The 19,283-nt window shown below is 36.2% G+C and overlaps 1 protein-coding gene across 3 annotated transcripts in view; it reads left to right on the top strand.

Annotated features, from left to right (window-relative positions):
• MTA3 (metastasis associated 1 family member 3) overlaps positions 1-19,283 on the top strand; it is a 219,487-nt gene that overhangs the window by 53,913 nt on the left and 146,291 nt on the right. For all 3 annotated transcript variants that reach the window (XM_056823423.1, XM_056823468.1, XM_056823507.1), the window contains exon 4: positions 14,360-14,486. In XM_056823423.1, coding sequence (XP_056679401.1) covers positions 14,360-14,486 — 127 coding nt within the window. The remainder of the gene's footprint in view (positions 1-14,359; positions 14,487-19,283) is intronic.

The following is a 19,283-nucleotide window of genomic DNA, read 5'->3' as shown; positions in this document are numbered from 1 at the left end:
GCCAGGCACAAGGAAGCTAAAGAGACTCTTATTATAAACATAAAATATTAATTGCAATATATAAGGGTAAATAAAGGATTTCTAATTCTAACGGATTCTAAATAAACCCAAATAAACTCCCTGTTTCTATAAGGAACTGCTTCTCCTTTTTTCACAGGCTACTCTATGCCTTCCTGATCTGACTATCCCAAATTTATACTATCTAAATAAAAACTACCGCTATATTCTGTGAACCTTAGACCCTACTTCATAAGGTTGGATTGTGAATCTTAAAAATTCTCAGACCCTACTTCATAAGATTTGGTTAAGACCATTCCCCATTTGGGCAGTGAAGGTACTTGATCAGGAATGTGAGAACTCTACTTCACCATACTTAAGCATGCCTTAGGGGAAGATAAAGTTGTAAACTCTTTGCTGAACAGTGAAAAGTACTTAAACCCATACTTATAATAAGGCAAAAAGTTCTTAAGCTGTGCCTGTTTTTAGAACTAATACAAAGGGGTGCTAAGTACCTATAAAGGTCAGGCAACTTGTGAACTTACAAGGAGCAAAGAGGTGAAAACTTACTCAGAGATTCTAGTCTACTCAGGTGTGAATTACTCAAAAGATTAGTCTACTCAGGTGTGAACTAAGAATGGTCTGTCCTTTGAAAAACATCTACTGTGATTGGTAGATGTGAGAACATAGGGGAGGAGACATAGGAGAAAATTCCCTTTAAATAGGAGCTCAGATTAATTCAGACACATTCAGATTCAGGATTGAGCTGGTGGAGGCAGCTGAGATGAAGCTGACCTGGTGTTACTAGAATCTTTGCTTGGATAGATCTTGTGGTGAGTGATTAAGGACTGACTGATCTTTCTTTTAGGGCTTAGGCCTGGGTTGGCCAGGGCTGCCCTGGGCTGGCCTATCCTTTTCTCATTATTCCCCTTTTCTCTCAATCTCTCCTTTTCTTTAATTCCACATTTGTATTAATTAAAATCTCTATAAAACCCAGTTGACTTGGGTATATTTCATAATTGTGAATTTTTCCCTGGCGACCACCTTATAATTGATTTAAAAACAAGACACTGTCTTGAAAAGATAATTTTCTGCAGTCACAATTTAACAATCCACTCTTATATCTACTACAATTGAAGTCTTCCACTATTTTAATCATTACAATTCCTTATAAATCTGAACCTCGCTTTCAAATTATAAAATAGCAAAGGCTAGCTGGTTTAGTCTCAACAAGAATCAAGTTAGGAATCTGAGTCTTAATAGACTCAGAGTCCAAACCAAAGACCAGGTTTTTCTTTGGTCTTCTCAGATATAAACCAATCTATAAAAACTGCAATAGATATTGAATAGTATTTCCCAAGTTGGGAAAGGAAAACACTCGAGTTCCTTCAGATCTTTCTCTCAGAGAGAGAGGCAAAGAGGTTACCTCCTCCAGCCCTGAGAGAGAGTCTCTGAGAGTGTCTCTGCTAACTGCAAGAGAGAGTAATTGACATAGAAAAACCTGTTATAACTGTCGGTAGTTGAAATTAACATGCTCTCTCAGCTCTGCTTCAAATTCCAGTTCTTTTCTCAAGCAGACAATTTAATTCTTATCTCTAAACTAATAAACAATACTTATTTTCCAATTTCATCCTTACATATAGCTAGAGAGTATCTAAGGCCAAATTTGAACCACCCAACTGATCCCTGGAAATATTTCTTTTTGTTTCCTCAGAATTTCATTCTTAAGAATTTCCTACCCTTTCTCAGCTGACATCTTTTGTAAAGTTTTATTCCCAGCAATTTTAGCTATGGATTTTAATTCATGTGTATTTATGATACCTGTCACTCAGTTTAGCATTTTAATCTACAGTTTGTTTATATGTCTCTGATGTTTAAGGAGATTATATTTCTGAATATGGAAGACCACGTTTTTTGGGTACTTTCCAAAGAAAGGGGCACAGAAGAGGTACTCAAAATTGTTGAATTATTCTTTTGTTGCCATTTCTATTCTTAATGCATTTTGGTTTTTCCTAAAATTTGTATATTAAATTCTATAAATTTCTATGCATTAAGTCTGACTAAAGCTATGAACATGACATTCTTCCAAAACAGCTAAAAATTAATTCTGTTACTCATTTATAACCGATTTTATCAAATCTTAGGATATTTGGAATAATAGAATTTTAGATTTGGAAGAGACTTAAGGGATCATTAGCACAAACAATCTAATCATAACAGTAAGAAACTGATGCCTACTAAAGAGGCTAATAACTTACCTCAAATCACACTGTTAGCTAATGTAATATATATAGTACTAGATACCAAATTTACCAACTATTACTCTGACCTTCTTCCTGTGAGACCATATACTCTTAATAGAAGAAAACAATTTTCATAAAATTTGTAGAGTGCTAAGCTTAAAAAAAAAAAGGACTTTGGGGGCAGCTAGGTGACAAGGTGGATTAAGAGCCAGACCTAGAGATGGAGGTCCTTGGTTCTTTAGGAATTTAAATTAAGTTTTTATGCTAATATGGACTTTCTGGTTGTTGATTTAAAAATATTACAACTTAAGTCAAAATGACTTTTAGCAGCTTTAATTACAAAGAGGTGGAAAGAAAGTGGAAAAATGTAGACAGAAAGTACTGCCTAGTGTAAACCTTAAAATTTCTTAGACTTATAAATGTTGGAAATTTCACCATTGGGAAATTTCATACTTGAAAAATTTCCTATTGTTAGTGGGAACTCTATTGGAATGTGAACCCCATTGGCATGGGAGGTTCCTCCTCTTCCCTTCTTAAGATTACTTTAGGACAGAAACCTTTTGCTGAACAATGGAAAGGGCTTTGACCTATGCTTAAGCATAGAACAGGAATTTGTTTGAGTCATGATTGATTTTAGAATTGATACAATAGAGATACTTGGAATGACAGAACCAGGTCTTGGAAAATACAATTTCTACCCCACTCAGTCCTAACAGGATTCAGGAAGGGCTACAGCAAAGGATCAAGATTTAATTATTTGAGAATATGACCTTCAACAGACATGTGCAAAGCCACAGACCTCTGGACGGTCCTGGGTTAAGCTAGAGCCACCATTGGCACAGGGAAGACATGGACAGTGATCGGTAGATGTGAGAACTGAGGGGAGGGAACTTGGATGGTTTCCTTAAAGATAGAGGGGTCTGAGGACTGAGGGGTGGTTGGTTGGAGAGGTTTTGGCTCTGAGAGGTGGTGCTTTAGGAGTTGGCTCTGAAGGAAGCTGGAGGTGGAGGCCCCTGAGACTGTTTCTCCATTTTGGTCACGAGAGTGATAGGGACTGATCTCTTTTCTTTGCCTCAGCTATCTAAGGGCTTGGGCCTTTTGGCCCAGCCTAAACAGAAGGGGTATTTAAGCCCTATTGCCTTCTCTCCCCTTTCTCTCTCCCTCTCTCTATCTCTAATTCCTTTCTTCCTCCTGTTTGTAATTAAACTCCATAAAAGGTTGACTGCTGACTTGAGTTTTCATTTAGGAATTACATAGCTGAATTCCTTGGCGACCTTAAATTAATATATTATAAGTGATTTCCTTGTCACACTAGCTACAAATACCTGTAGTTTGATCCTGTCAAATACCTAAGTTTAATCTAATTTGCAATCTCCAGATTGCAAATGCAAATCTGAAAGCAAATCTCACCAGAACCCAAAGTTGGAAAAATCAGGAGATGCTGAAGAATCTGCTGAGAATTCAGTGCACATGAGGCTAAGACCACCAAGAATCTCAACAGAACTCATGCAGAAGGGAATACTCCACTGAATCGCCAAGGAGCAGAGAGGGTCTCTTCACTGAAGAAAGGAAGGAATCTCTCCACTCACCTAAGGCAGGATCCAGGGAAAGATTGTCCTCCTCCAGTCTGGCTCACTATAGCAGAGAGAGTGAATCCGTCCTCAGGCTGGCTTTTTATTTTTAATTTTTATTAAATTTTATTTTTTTTTAAACCCTTAACTTTCATTCAAGGCAGAGGAGTGGTAAGGACTAGGCAATGAATGTTAAGTGACTTGCCCAGGGTCACACAGTTGGGAAATGTCTGAGAACAGATTTGAAACTAAGACCTCCTGTTTCTAGCCTGGCTCACAATCCATTGGGCTACCCAGATGCCCCCCTCTGGCTGGCTTTTTAAAAGCAGTTTTCTGATGTTCCCCACTTCATGGGAACCAATAGTAGTCTTTCATTTTGTCTAGCACTGCCCAAGGTGGGGGGCAATGACCTTTGGAGACGTGAGCTTATTCAGTGTCAATTAGGGGTACTTTTAAGTTCTTGATTTGTTTAGACATGGGGAGAGTTAATCATATCTTCCCAATTCATCTAGTTCCATGACCTAGGCAAATCACTTAATCCCCATTGTCTCTCCCCACTGCCACCCCAACCCCCTTTGATAGACCGACAATTTCTATTGTATGAGCCAAATAGAATGGTACTATATACAGCGGAGATAGGGGAGAATCATTTCTTGGTTTCCTCCTCCTTGGACTAAGTCTTGATGGTCTCTTTCTTGGCTTGTAGACACTTCCTGATACTTTCTTGCTGTCTTAATCTGGCTTTGCTGAACTTCAGGGTGGTCAGCTAAGAGCTCCTTCCTGGTCTTGTCTGCCTTCAGTTTATAAATGTCCTCCATAAAGATACACATCTCCTTGAATACATTTCCCTTCACCTTTAGATACAGGCTGTGGCACATATGTTCAATTTTTTTTTGTTTCATGATATCTTCAGAATAGATGTTGCAGAATCCTCATTCTTTTCATTCAGATCACCTTCTTAGGTATAAGAGCATTGATAGTACTCTTTTTCTTTCTAGTGTCCGTGGTTTTGACCCTGGGTAAATCACTTAATCTTCACTGTCTAATCGTTTTCTATCTTGCAACCAATACATAGTATTAATTTTAAGATGGAAGCTAAGAGTTTTTTTTAGAAGTATCATTTAAACTAGAAAGATACTTTCCTTTTTCATAATGCTAATTTTCAACAAAGAAAAACATATTTTTTAATAATAACATGGAAAATCGTAGATTGTGGCTTTTTTTTTTGGCCATTCATGATTAAATGGATGGTGTTGCCTGAAAAGTTTTCCCACTAGATTTTGCCATATTTTGTGTATGGTACTTGACATCTTTTTCTTAAAGATTGACTGATTGATTCACTTTGACAATGGGATAAGAATTTCCTTAAAAACCACTATGATCCAAATTGTCATCTCTATAGCTTCAATATAGATCTTGTAAAGTTGTTTTATGTTACCTTTTTAGATAGTAGTCTTATATTGCCTACTATCTTTTTTGTTTTATTGATATCTTATTTATATTCCAATCTTTTCCCAATATACCTTTTATGCTCTTAGCCTTTACTTGTGACAATTACAAAAAAGGTTAAGATTTTTGAGGTAACAGTGATTATGACTTATAGTGTAAAGATAATTTTAGGGTTGTAACTTAAAATCTAAATTAATTGGTTGCCAGAGAAAAATCCCAAATAAAATACCCAAGTCAGTCTGGAAATTTATGGTAATTTTAATTAATATAGAGGGAAAGATTTTAAGGAGAAAGAGGAAAGAGGGTATAGGATTTCTTCTGCCTGGCCTGTGCCAAGATCTCTGCCTCTATGTTTTTGAAGGCGATTAGAGGCTTCTAAGAGGATAAAGCTTGGAAAGTAAAGGAGGAAAAACTCAGGCAGAAACTCACCACCAAACCGGACAAATAGCTGTAGCCATGCCAAGATGCCGAAAGGCCTACCACGCTGCCACTAGCGACCTCTCTACTGCCAAAGGTCCAGGAGAGAGGAAGTGACGCAAAATATATAGACCTTTTACTCTTGTGTTCCCTCCTCTAAATTTTCAAGTCTACCAATCACATCAGAGGCTTTTCTCTATGACTGCCCATTCTTTAGTTCTCATCTCCTTTGATTAGATTATATCTTTTTGCTTTACCTAACACTTTGTTAAGTATACCTTTTGTTAGTTACTTAACCTTTTTGTGATTAATTTACCCATTATAGTTACTTAACACCTTTTTGTATTAAGATCTTAAAATAGACTTAGTTTAAAGTTCTAACTTTCAGTATAAAGTGAGAACTAAGTATCTTCATTGTTCAATCAGGAGATTACAATTTCATCTTCTCCATAAAGTAAGATTTACACAGGGTGGAGTAATCTAAATTTCACAATAGAAGTAGTGTGTAGCTTAAAAAAATAGTCTCTCTGTCTCTCATATTGACTTAGAAAACCACATGTTAACATTTTGTTAATCATTTTTGCATCTTAATCTATTTCAGCAACATTTGGTTGAAGGCATTCAGTTTGACACCTGGCTTATTATAAAGTCAGTATTCTAAGCACATTATCCTTTTCATTCTTCAGTGAAAGGAGGGAGGTACATTTTCTCATCTTTTCTCCTGAAACAAGATTAATGATTATAAGTACATATAGTTGGTCTTTATTTTATTGATATTTTCTATGATAATTGTATAAATTATTTTCCTGCTTCTACTTAATCTATTACATTATCTCATAGAATCCCTCCCTTGTTTCTATCTTCTTTATTAGCCATTTTTTGATCATTCAGTAATATTCTATGTTATTCTCTATTGCACTTTGTTAGCCATTGTCTAATAGATGGGATTATCTCTGCTACCTCAAAAAGTGGAATATTTTATTCAATTTTTATTCAATGAATTTTATTCAATTTTTATTCAATGAATATTTTAGTCTATGTTGTACCTTTTTGTCTTTTATCTCAATGAATAAACATTTGTTAAGTCCCTACTCTGCAAGGGTAAGAGATATGGTATGTTATATAATGAAAAGGGCAATAGTCAAGAAGACAGTTGAGTTCAAATCTTGCCTTAGACAATTATCTGAATTACCACTCATCCCCAAGTTTCAGTCTCATTTGTAAAAAAAAAGTTGGATTTATTGGTTTGTAAGGTCCCTTGGAACTAAAGATTTTATGATGCTATATTCTATAAAGCATAGGGATACAAAGATTCAAGTAAAATAGTTACTTTCTTCAGAGTTTGCATTGTATCAGAGAGAAAATATGGAAAAATGTGACATAAAAGATACATACAGGGGGCATCTGGGTTAAAAAAAAAAGATATATTTAAAATAAATACAAAGTAATTTTAAGGGGCAGACATCAGCCAGGTAGAAGAATGTGATACTTTAGCTGAGGTTTTATGGGACACTAGGGTTTCTAATAGCTGGAGGTAATAAAAATGTGCATTGTGGTATAGTCACTAGAGAAGCATGGAGACAAGAAATGGAGTGTTATATTTTTTAAATTTATTTTTTAAAAACCCTTACCTTCCATCTTAGAATCAATACTGTGGTTCTAAGGGAGAATAACAGTTAGTGCTGGGCAATGGGGTTCCAGTGACTTGTCTAGGGTCACACAGCTAGTAAGTGTCAGGTCATATTTGAACCCAGGACCTCCCATCTCTATACCTGGCTCTCAATCCACTGAGCCACCCAGCTTCCCCCTGGAGTGTTATATTTTAAAAGCATTTAGGCCAGTTTTGTGGGAATGTGGCATTTGTGAATAAGTTTTTTTTTTCTTTCCAGATAGCTCTTTCATTGAGTCATTTTGGTCACGTCTGACTTTTTGTGAAGACACTGGAGTGGCCATTTCTTTTTGCTGCTCATTTTACAGATAAGAAAACTAAAGTAAACAGTTAAATGACCTGCCCAGAGTCACAAAGCTAGTATGTGAGGAGGACATTTAGGTGTTAAAGGAGGGCTAGCACCTTTGTTGTGAATGCTTGCTGAGTTATTTCCAGGACTACTCATCCACCTTTGAAGTCAACCTGGCACGGAATTCTTACCTGTAGCCTTGATGCTGTATAGTGTGCAGTGGTCACACTGTGATAAAGTAACTTTGTTGATGAAAAAGGTAACCAAAGGACCACCAACCTGCCAATGAGATGAAGGAGGTGTTTAACCTAAGCTTATGAAGAATACCTCCTGTAGAATGGGCAGATGAGAACAGTTTGTTCTAGTGCCCATGAAAGTAGCTGAAGCAGGTGCTCTGGAGTTCTTAGACCTTGGTTAGATATTAAGATGCCAAGGTCACTCACTACAGCCCCAGTCATTGCCAGTTGTCTTGACTTTTGTCTTGACACTGGACTTGGATGACTCTGGAAGAGAGTGAGATTGATGACTTTGAACAACTCTACCTCAATTAAATCCAAATCATGGCATATTAAGACATCATCTTGTGTGTCATTAGTCCTCTTAGAAAACCTAGTACAAACGTTATTTTAAGGCTAGAAATGTAGATTGGGACCTGGTTGTGAACTTTTAAAACATTGTTTTATTTGGTCATTTCCAAACATTATTCATTGGAAACAAAGATCATTTTCTTTTCTTCCTTCCCCTCCCTCCCACCACCTCTCCCATAGCCCACGAGTGATTCCACTGGGTATCACATGTGTTCTTGATTCGAACGCATTTCCATGTTGTTGGTATCTGCATTAGAGTATTCATTTAGAGTCTCTCCTCAGTCATATCCCCTCAACCCCAGTAGTCAAGCAGGTGCTTTTCATCAGTATTTTTACTCCCACAGTTTATCTTCTGCTTGTGGATAGTGTTTTTTAGATCCCTGCATATTGTTCAGGGACATTACACCGCCACTAATGGAGAAATCCATTACCTTCGATTGTACCACAATGTATCAGTCTCTGTGTACAATGTTTTCCTGGTTCTGCTCCTCTCGCTCTGCATCACTTCCTGGAGTTCGTTCCAGTCTCCATGGAATTCCTCCACTTTATTATTCCTTTGAGCACAATAGTATTCCATCACCAACATATACCACAATTTGTTCAGCCATTCTCCAATTGAAGGGCATCCCCTCATTTTCCAATTTTTGGCCACCACAGAGAGCTCAGCTATGAATATTCTTGTACAAGTCTTTTTCCTTATTATCTCTTTGGGGTACAAACCCAGCAGTGCTATGGCTGGATCAAAGGGCAGACACAATTTTATCGCCCTTTGGACATAGTTTCAAATTGTCCTCCAGAATGGTTGGATCAATTCACAGTTGTGAACTTTTAATGTCAAACGAATTTATAATTGATCTCAGAGGTAAAAAGGAGCCATTGATTAGAGGAGTGATATAGGCAGACCTACTTTTTAGTCAAATCAGTTTGGCACTAGTGCATTGATGAAGGGAGAAATTTTAAGGAAGGGGACAAATATAGGAATCTCTTAATAGTAGTCCAGGAAGAGAGGTGATGAGAGCCTACACACTTAGTTCTTTGTGGTTTGTATGGAAAGAGGGAGGCAAATATTAATGGAGAACAAGATTTGATAACTGATTATCTATATTAGGGGAAAAGGAGTGCGATGTTTATAAGGATATAAGGTTAGGAACCTGTGAGTTAATTTTGTAAGTATTGATACTTTTAATAGAGGGGGAGAAGTTTGAAAGGCTGTTGGTTTTGGGTGCAAGAGAATGAGTTGTGTTTTGGATAAATTGAGTTTGAGCTGCTCTTGGGACACATAGTTTAGAATATGTAATAAGCAATAGGTGACATGGATGTGGAGCTCGGAGAGTGATTATGAATGGATATATAGAATTGGGAATCATCTGCATTTATATAATTTTACCAAAGACCCTGGCAAAATCACCAAGTGAGAGAGTATAGAGGGGTTCTTAAACTTTTTTGTTACAGCCCTGTTTATTAAGTTTGATGAGATCCATGATCCCCTTCTCAGGATATTTTTAAATAATGAAAAGAAATGTTAGATTTCTGTTGTAAGTTATCAAAACTAAAGACCAGATTTTTTCCTCTTTATCCAAGTACATGGATATCCCTCATATCTTCCCTTAAGTCTATATAGAGGCCCCATGTTAAGAATTCCTGGTCTAGAGGCATGGTATATTGAGTTAACAAGGAAAGAATAAACTGGTTGCTTTGTTCCAGTGAACTCCTGTGCTGAGATTAGATCATATAATTTCTAGCAAACTTTTTCTTTGTCATATGCTCTCTACATCATTAATTTCTGTTATAACTTTCCATCAAAAATTTTCAACCAGAGAATGAGGATGGTGGGAAACTCCAGATTAGTATTTGGCCAAGTCTAATCCAATCCAATACAAATTTATTAAGTACCTACTATGTTCCAGGCTCTGTGTAGGGATATGATTAAGGAAAAGGAAGATAGTATTTGACTTCAAGGAATGTAAAGTTTCAATACGAGGTGATAATACATAAAAGGAGACAGGAAAGGTGGGAGGGAATGAGAGGTACCTATGTATGTGAGGTGTGTATTAGAGGGTAGGTTTGGGTGTTATGGATGAAGGAAGAAAGAATGGAGTCTTCCCCTTTCATGTTTAGGGATAGAAGGAGTTGATGATAACATACCCAGAAGGTAGAAGGAGGATGAGATGGATTATTCCCCCTTCAGTCCTCTCCAAATATGTCTCCTTACTAAACCTGCCTTTTATTCCCCTCTATTAACTGGTCTTGTAGAGGAACTTCTTCCCTTGGGGAAAGAGAGAGAAATCAGCTCTCTCCCTCTTTCACTGTGACTATTTCCTTCACTCACAATGAAGTCATTTGAGGATAAAGGACAATCTTTATTATAACAGTTATTGTCAGGGGTAAAACAGGAAGATGTCTGAAGGCTTCAGGTTTGGTGAACCCTGATCTTTGTCACAGCAGAGTAATGTCCAGTCACAGGGTGTCAAGGAGCTGTGAGAGATCTTGTTAGGGTTGCTTCTTAATCTTCTCAGGTTTCTGCCACACTTCTTGTTGGGATCTTTGAGGGGGGATGGTGATTAGGTTCAAGGAGGCATTTAGTCTAGTGCTCAGGATCTAGTCTCAGTGGATGAGAAGCCTCCACAGCTTTCCCCACTGTCATTCAAGTCCTCTGTCACAACTGTCAAGGCAATTGTTCTGTGGAGTTGAAACTAGTCACAGCAACAGATCCAGAGTGGAATAACAAAAAATATAGTTTCTGCCCTGAATAAAGGAAGTTTTTGGGAAGACTTTGGTACTCTACTCTCCAGCCCTCCAATTGGAGGGGAGAGGAGTTTAAGGAAGGTGTTGTTGGTAAAGACTTGGTTTAGAAAAAGATATGTTGGGGGCAGTTATGTGACTCAGTAAATTGAAAGTCAGGCCTAGAGATGGGAGGTCTTGGCCTTCAGGTCCTTCAAATCTGGCCTCAAACCCTTCCCAACTGTTTGATCCTAGGCAGGTCAGTAAAGGGCGGCGCCCCCCCCCCCCCCCCCCCCCCCCCATTGCCTAGCCTGTACAACAACTCTTCTACCTCGGAGCCAATACATAGTACTCATGGTAAGGGTTTAAAAAACAAAAGGAAATATGGTGTTAGATTAGAGATGATTAGTGTAACCTGGGAGGGGCATCTTGGAATTGTTCCAGGAGTTGAAACCAGGTGGAGCATCAGGTGGAGTTTTACCTATTGATAGGCTAAAGGAGCAAGGGGTTTGAGGATAAAGGACAAGATTGAGTTGAATTGGTTGATAATGAGGGCAACACTCTGAAGAGAGGAAGGGGAGTCCAGAGCAAGAGTGAAAGATGGACAGGAATGGGTGAAATAACTGGATATCATAGTGAAAACATCTGTTTAGGAAGAATAAAACAGAAGGAAAGAGAGTTAATAAGAAAGGTGAATTTCAGCATTCAGGATTTTGGCTGTGAGAATGTGACTACCCCACCATGGTAGTGAGATGGAACTAAGGTTATTAATTAAGGATTTAAGAGACTGATGAACTGGGAGGTAAGGTGTTAGGAGAAATCAATGTGAGGGCAGGGGGTTGAGTAGAGAAACAACATGATGTTACAGCTTTTTAAGTCCGTGAAAAAGATTTAAATTGCCTATGGGGCTAATGGTGAACTACAGTCTAGAGATGGATATTATGATGTAGACAAATGGATTGATGTGAGTGGTGGGTTCAGTGGGATTAAGTGTGGAGTTAAAAATATGCCTATCTTTCCTGGCATAGTTATATGATTCATGTCCTTTCCCTCCCTTTCTCCCAACCCCCTCCTACATTTCCATTCCCAATCATATCACCATGGAACCATGTGATCAAGCTGTTGTTTTTCTTCTGTGTTCTTCCACAGTTCTTTCTCATAAGTCCCTCAGTATTGTCCTAGATGATTGCATTGCTGCTAGTAGAGAAATCCATTACATTTGATTGTGCCACAGTGTCTCTGACTGATGTCTCTATATAATGTTCTCATTCTGCTCCTTTCACTCTTGCATCAATTCCTGGAGGTCTTTCCAGTTCACATGGAATTCCTCCTGTTCTTTATTTCTTTTAGCACAATAGTATTCCATCATCAACAGATACCACAATATGCTCAGCCATTCTTCAATTGAAGGGCATCCCCTCATATTCCAATTTTTTGCCACCACAAAGAGCACGGCTATAAATATTTTGTACAAGTCTTTTTCCTTACAGTGTCTTTTTGGGTATAAACCCAGCTGGATCAAAAGGCAGGCAGTCGTTTAGTGCCCTTTGGGCATAGTTCCAGATTGCCATTCAGAATGGTTGGATCAATTCACAACTTCACCAGCAATGCATTAGTGTCCAAATTTTGAAGGCAGGCATTTTTGATGATATAAAACTTAGGATTCTAAATCAACATATATTTACTACACGTTTCTTTTCCTCATGTCACAATAACTCATGATGTCGCAGAGTCCAGAGGCTTTGCATATAAAATATACACATTGTACCAGGCACATCCTAGTGTCTGTAGCTCTCAAGTCCTCCTCCTAAAAGTAGTCAAGTCAGTAAGAGCCTCAACACTTGCTATCTGGTACTAGAATAGGTGGCACTTTTATTATGGAAGAGTTTTGCCTACATTTAGCAACAGCATTCTGGAGGAAGACTTCCAAATGTGGTCTTTGAGCGTTCATTAGTATGGAAAGTTGTGGTCTTAATGTGGTGGCATATGGCAAAATAGTTGAAATCCTATTATTGAGAGAGTTTAGAGTTAAAACCCAAGTCTCTCAGGGCCAGTGATGGAGAAGGTGGAGAAGATTTTTAGGGCAGAAGCCTTGGTGTTAATACCTTATATTCCTGGGTATTTAATGGTAAATGATGATATACAGTGTTACGGTAGGGACACAGAGAAGAGTACTTGCAATCTTCCAAGTAAGACAATATGTTCTTGGCATTGGATTCTTGATTCTTAATTAAAATATTTTTTTTCAATTACAATAGTAATTACAATTACAATAATAATTTTTTACAATTGTTTTCTTATATTTTGCAATTCAGATTTTCTATCTTCATCCTTCCCCAATTCCTTCTCCCTGCCCCAGGCAGTAAAGAGTCTGATATAGGTTATGCCAGTGCTTTCTTGCTGTACACATTATGTTGTGACAGAAGACACATATCACATGTAGAATTAAAAAAAAACTCATGAAGGAAATAAAGTGAAAGATTGCATGCTTTCAGGAGCTTGCAATGAGGCTCCAACAGTTCCTTCTTTGGCTGTGGAAAGCATTTTTTATCATGAGTCTGTTGGGGTTATCTTGGAACCTTGCTTTGCTGATAATAGTTTAGTCCTTCATAGTTGATCATTTCAATATTTCTGTTACTGTATACACTGTTCTCCTGGTTCTAATCACTTCACTTTTGATCCGTTCATATATCTTTTCAGGTCTGGCTTTAGATTCTAATGCAAGGAAGTCTCCAAATATAGTCACTAAGCTGGAAAGAGACAGAAACCACCTTCTTGGAGGGCCCAGGGAAGAATAGGTCTTGGCATAAGATGCTTGTTAGTAAAGTTTCCCACTTTCCTGAGTGATTCATGGGAATGTAGAGATGCAGAATTTTTACAGTTTATAGTTTTAACAAAGAGTCTGTTTAGATCTAGAGGCAAAATGTTCCAAACCAGCTGATTTCCCATGTAAGGAGCAGTAGTCCCAAATCACTGAGTGAATTGTAGGGCTGGAACACCATCTTGTACTAGTTGGTTTCAGTGCCAGAACTCTCTTTTTAGTCCAGAAAAAATATATTTATCTACAAGTAGGACTAAAGAAATGAAGAATATTATGAAATTGAATTTTGGCTACTTTTTTCACTTTATTTTTCTTGTCATCTTTTTTAACTTGGTTAATAGAATAGAAATATGTTTTGTAATATACTACTTGATATGTTTGATGTAATACTTGCCTTAGCAATGACAAGGGAAGGGATTGGAAGGCGTGAAAGAATTTGGAATTCAAAAATTTAAAAACTAAATGTTAAAATGAAGTATACTTATTTTAAAAAATCGAATAATGGAATATTTAGAAATATTGAAATTCATAACCTACAAAGAAGCTTATTTGTCATAGTCCTGTCTGATGGAGTTTTTCTTTTATACTTTTGTAGAAGAGATTGAAGAAGAATCTGAAACTTCAATAGATGCTGATTTGACAGATAAACAGAAACATCAGTTAAAACATAGAGAACTATTTTTGTCACGCCAATATGAATCCCTTCCTGCAACACATATCAGGTAAGAATTCTGTGGAAGTTGTTTTGTCACTTTTGTAATGTCACAAAATGCCTCTTAGGGAGGTCTAAAAAAAATCATAGGTTCCCTAAAATCTCTAAATCCCTAAAAAGAGTCTTTGTAAAGTTCTTTGGTCTACTTCCTTATTTTCCATATAGCTGAATGCCTGAACTATTTGTGGCAGATAGTTATCTTCTTCAAGAGTATCTCAAAGATAACCTTCATTGTTTAAATTCTTTTTATTTTCAACTTAATAAACATCAAATGAAATATATTTCCATATACATAGAATAGAAAAAGATTGTACAAAAACCTACAGGTCTCTATTATATATAGCTTTATTTTCTTCTAAAATGAATATAAAATTGAACTATACTTTTCAATACCACAGCTTATCTGTTATTTTCTTTCATTTTTTCTTCTGTATTTAAAAAAGAACTTAAATTAAAAAGTTATTTTACTTAATAAAAATCAACCTTCTTCTCTCCCCTGTTAAAAATGAAAGAAAAAAACAAATTAATTGAATATACATAGTCAAGCTAAATTCCTACAATGCCCACATCCTTCCCTGACCCCCAAAATATCTCAATTTGTACCTTGAATCTACTATCCCTTTATTAGGACGTAGATAGCATATTTTATCTTTGAGAGCTCATTAAATGCCTTGTTTTACCGTTTTTTATCTTTCTGAATTTAGGTTAAGGCCTTTTTGTCTATTTGTCCATTTCATTTGTATTGTCAATTTTATTGACATGATTGAACAAAATAATTTCTGAATTCCTCTTTATTTGTTGTAATTTTACTTTTTAGGTTTTTGATAGTGGTGATTTGGTTTTTCTCTTTTAAAAATTAGCAAATGGCTTATTTTGTTTTTAAAAAATTAGTGCTCAGATTTACTTATCAATTCAATTTTTAAAAAGCTGAGGTTTTAATTGCTTTGGTTTTCAGAATTTTTAATTTGGTGTTTAATTGGTATAGTTAATTAATAGTTGAATTAATTTCTCAAGTTTTTTTTAGCTTCTTGTCCAATTCATTGATCTACTCTTCTACTATTTTTAATTTTAATTTTAACATTCTTTTTATTAGAGATATTTTATTTTCCCAATTACATCTAATAATACTTTTTAACTTTTCCAAAATTTTTTTCCCAAAATTAAAAGACCCAAATTGTCTTCCCTCCATTTCCTCCTCAGGGATAGTAAGGAATTTGATCTGCGTCATACATGTCTTGCACTATTTTTTAAATGAGAGTATTTAAAGATATGCATTTTCCCCATGAAACTCAATTGACCATATTCACCAAATTTCGTATGTTGTCTGTTATTTTTATAGAGGCAGCTAGGTGGTAGGGTGGATAGAGTGCTGGTGTCAGGTATACCTGAGTTCAAATTTAGCCTCAGATGGTTATCAGCTGTGGCCCTGGGAAATTCACTGTAGAGTTTCTTCATCCATGAAATGAGGACAATAGTACCTACATAGCATTGTTATGAGGATCAGAGGTAATATTTGTGCACAGTGTCTGGCATAAAAAAGCTTATTGACTCTGGGCAAATCACTTGACCCCCATTGCCTAGCTCTTACTGATGTTCTGCCTTGGAGCCAATATACAGTATTGACTCCAAGACAGAAGGTAAGGGTTTTTATTAAAAAAAAAAAACAAACAAAAAACAACTTATTGACTTATTTTTCCTTGCATTAGAATGTAAAGACTTCATTGTATAATCTTTCTCAGTTTCTTGAAGCTAATTTACTTTTTTCAAATTTACCTTAATTACTTGTCTTATAACTTAAAAATTTCTACTCCATTCTGGTCTTCTCATGAGGAGTATTTGGAAGTCTATTTCATTATTGGCCTATTTTTAATCTGTAGAATTATACTCATTTTTGTTGTATTAGATATTCTTGGTTGTTAAACTACATATCTGTTTGCTTTTGGAAATAATGTATTCCACTCTCCTCTTTTAGAATAGTAGCTATAAGTATTATGTTATCCTGACTATGGCTCTTTGGTGCTTTGAACTTTCTTTTTAGTTTCTTCTAGTTTTTTTTCTTTGACATGGAATTTATCGATTTTAGCAATGATGTTCATTCCTGGGAGTTTTCATTTTTCAGTTTCTTTTTGAAAAATTATTTAAATGTTTATTTTCAGTTTCAAAATCCCTCATTTCCTCCATTCCCTTCCCTATCCATTTAGTAGGCAAGTAATAGAATGCTCATTATATATATGCAGTGCTGGAAAACATTTCAACATTAGCCATATTGTTTATAATAAGAATCAGGAAAAATAAAATAAAAAAAAATAGCCTGTAATTTTCATCTGGAGTTCCTCAGTTTTCTGGAAGTAGTAAGTATTTTTTATCCTGAGTCTTTTGAAATTGTCATGGATCACTTTATTGACAGAATAGCCAAGTCTCTCACAGTTCGTCATCATTATAATATTGCTTTTGTTGTGTATACTGTTCTGGTTCTGCTCATTTCACTTTTGTAGGTTTTTCATGAGATGGCTAGTAGTTACTTTTTTCTTTCCACTTTGCTCTCTTTTTTAATTGTCTGTTTGGTTTTTACTCATTATTCCTTGAGATGGTTTCCAGGTCCTTATTTTTTTTTTTAAATCCTGACTTTTAGGTTGTCCAGTGATTCTTAGATTTTTCCTCTTGTTGACTTGTTTTTCAGATCAGTTGTTTTTTCATGGACTATTTTGTTTTTTATTTTCATTTCTTAAATTATTATCTTTTGTTTTTATTTCACCAGTATTTCTCCTAGTTCTTCTCCTGCTGCCATTCTATATAATAACTAACTTTTGAAAAAAAAAATCAAGTCTGTGGTGAACACCTGCTATGAGCTAGGTAAAATTGAAACTCGGGTTCATATGTCCCTTATGACTTCAGTAATCTAATAGGCCCCATTAGATGATTTCTCAAATGATAGCTGTTGCTAGGATTTGATAAGTGCTCAAGAAAGGTATAAAATGTCTCTATTCATAAGAAGTTCAGATTTTGTTGGGAGTGAAATGTTTAGAGAAAGTTTCATAGATTGAAGCAATAGGCTTAGAATCAAACACAAAATCCCAGGCTTACTATCTTTTTGATCTTCAGAGTGGGTCTTAGTAGTATAAAGAGCACAGACTCTGAGAAGGACCCAAGTTCAAACCCTACTGTTGATGCCTTACTTGTCAGGGGGCAGTTAGGTGGCTTACTGAACAGATTGCTAGGCCTGGAGCAATCCTCCTCAGCTCAAATCTGGCCTCAAATATTTACTAACCAGACATCCTGTGCAAGTCATTTAACCCTTTTTGCCTTAGTTCCTCATCTGTAAAATGAGCTGGAGGAGGAAATGACAAACTACTCCAGCATCTTTGCTAAGAAAACCCCAAGTGGATTCATGAAGAGTTGGACTGAAAAATGACTGAACAACAACAAAAGTTTTCAGGACTCTGCTCTTTCCTGATGTTTATTCTCTCTGTTTGACTGTTCCTTAGTTTCTTTTTAGTCACACCGAGACACTGGGTATCTCCCTCAGGGCCTTTCCTTTTCCCTCAATACTGTCTGGCTCAGCTTCTGTAGGTTGCATACCCATTCCTTTCTTCTTTTTTTAAGACCTTGCTTTATTTTCTTAATAATATTTAATTTTTTTTCTATTACAAGTAAAAACAATTTTTAAACTTTTTTTTTTTAATTTTAATATTATTTTATTTGGTCGTTTTCATACATTATTCACTGGAAACAAAGATCGTTTTCTTTTCCTCCCCCCCCCCCCCCCCCCCCCCCCCCCCCCCCGCCTTTCCCTCTCCCATAGCCGACGCATGATTCCACTGGTTATCACATGTGTTCTTGACTCGAACCCATTTCCCTGTTGTTGGAGTTTGCATTGTAGTGTTCATTTAGAGTCTCTCCTCAGTCTTATCTCCTCCAACCCTGTAGTCAAGCAGTTGCTTTTCAGCGATGTTTTTATTCCCACAGTTTATCCTCTAATTTTTAAACTTTTTTAAAAAGGTTTTGAGTTCTGAATTCTCTCCCTTCTTCTTACCCTCCCTTACTCTTCTTGCTCTCTTTCCTATCTGAGACAGCAAGCATTCTAATATAGCTTTTTCACATGTAATCATGTAAAACTTTTTTTATATATAAATTTGTTTTGGAAGAGTCCTAAAATGGAAAAAAAGAAGAAAGAAAATGAAATATAGTATATTTCAGTTTATATTCAGACTCCAGTTCTTTGCTGAAGTGTAGATGGCTTTTTAAATCAGGAGTCTCTGTGATCATCTTAGTTCATTGCATTGCTGAGGATAAGTAGGTTATTCAAAGTTGTTCATCAAGAAAAATTGCTGTCATTGTGTACAATGTTATTTTGGTTTTCCTTACTTGACTTTGCATCAGTTTTTATACGTCGTTCCAGATTTTTTTTACTTCATCCTGCTTGTCATTTCTTATAGCACAAAGGTATTCTGTTATTATCATATATCACAACTTGTTCAGTCATTCCCCAGTTGCTGGACATCTCCTCACTTTCCAGTTCTTTGCTTTCACAAAAAAAGCTGTAATAAATAATTTTTTACAAATAGGTCCTTTCTCCCCTCTAAAACAATCTCTTTTTGACACAGATCTAATTATGCTATTGATAGATCAAAACGATTTGCACAGCTTTAGATTCCTTTGAGTTTAGTTTCAATTTGCTCTCCAGAATGGTTGGATTAGATTATAATTCCACCAACAGTATATCAGTATATCAATTTTCCTGCATCCTCTCCAATAACTTATCATTTTCCTTTTCTCTGTGATTTAGAGCATTTTAGTTTCTTGATTT

This window comes from Monodelphis domestica, chromosome 1 (assembly GCF_027887165.1).
Source record: "Monodelphis domestica isolate mMonDom1 chromosome 1, mMonDom1.pri, whole genome shotgun sequence".
Classification (NCBI taxonomy): domain Eukaryota; kingdom Metazoa; phylum Chordata; class Mammalia; order Didelphimorphia; family Didelphidae; genus Monodelphis; species Monodelphis domestica.
This window is presented reverse-complemented; position numbering and strand designations above follow the sequence as displayed.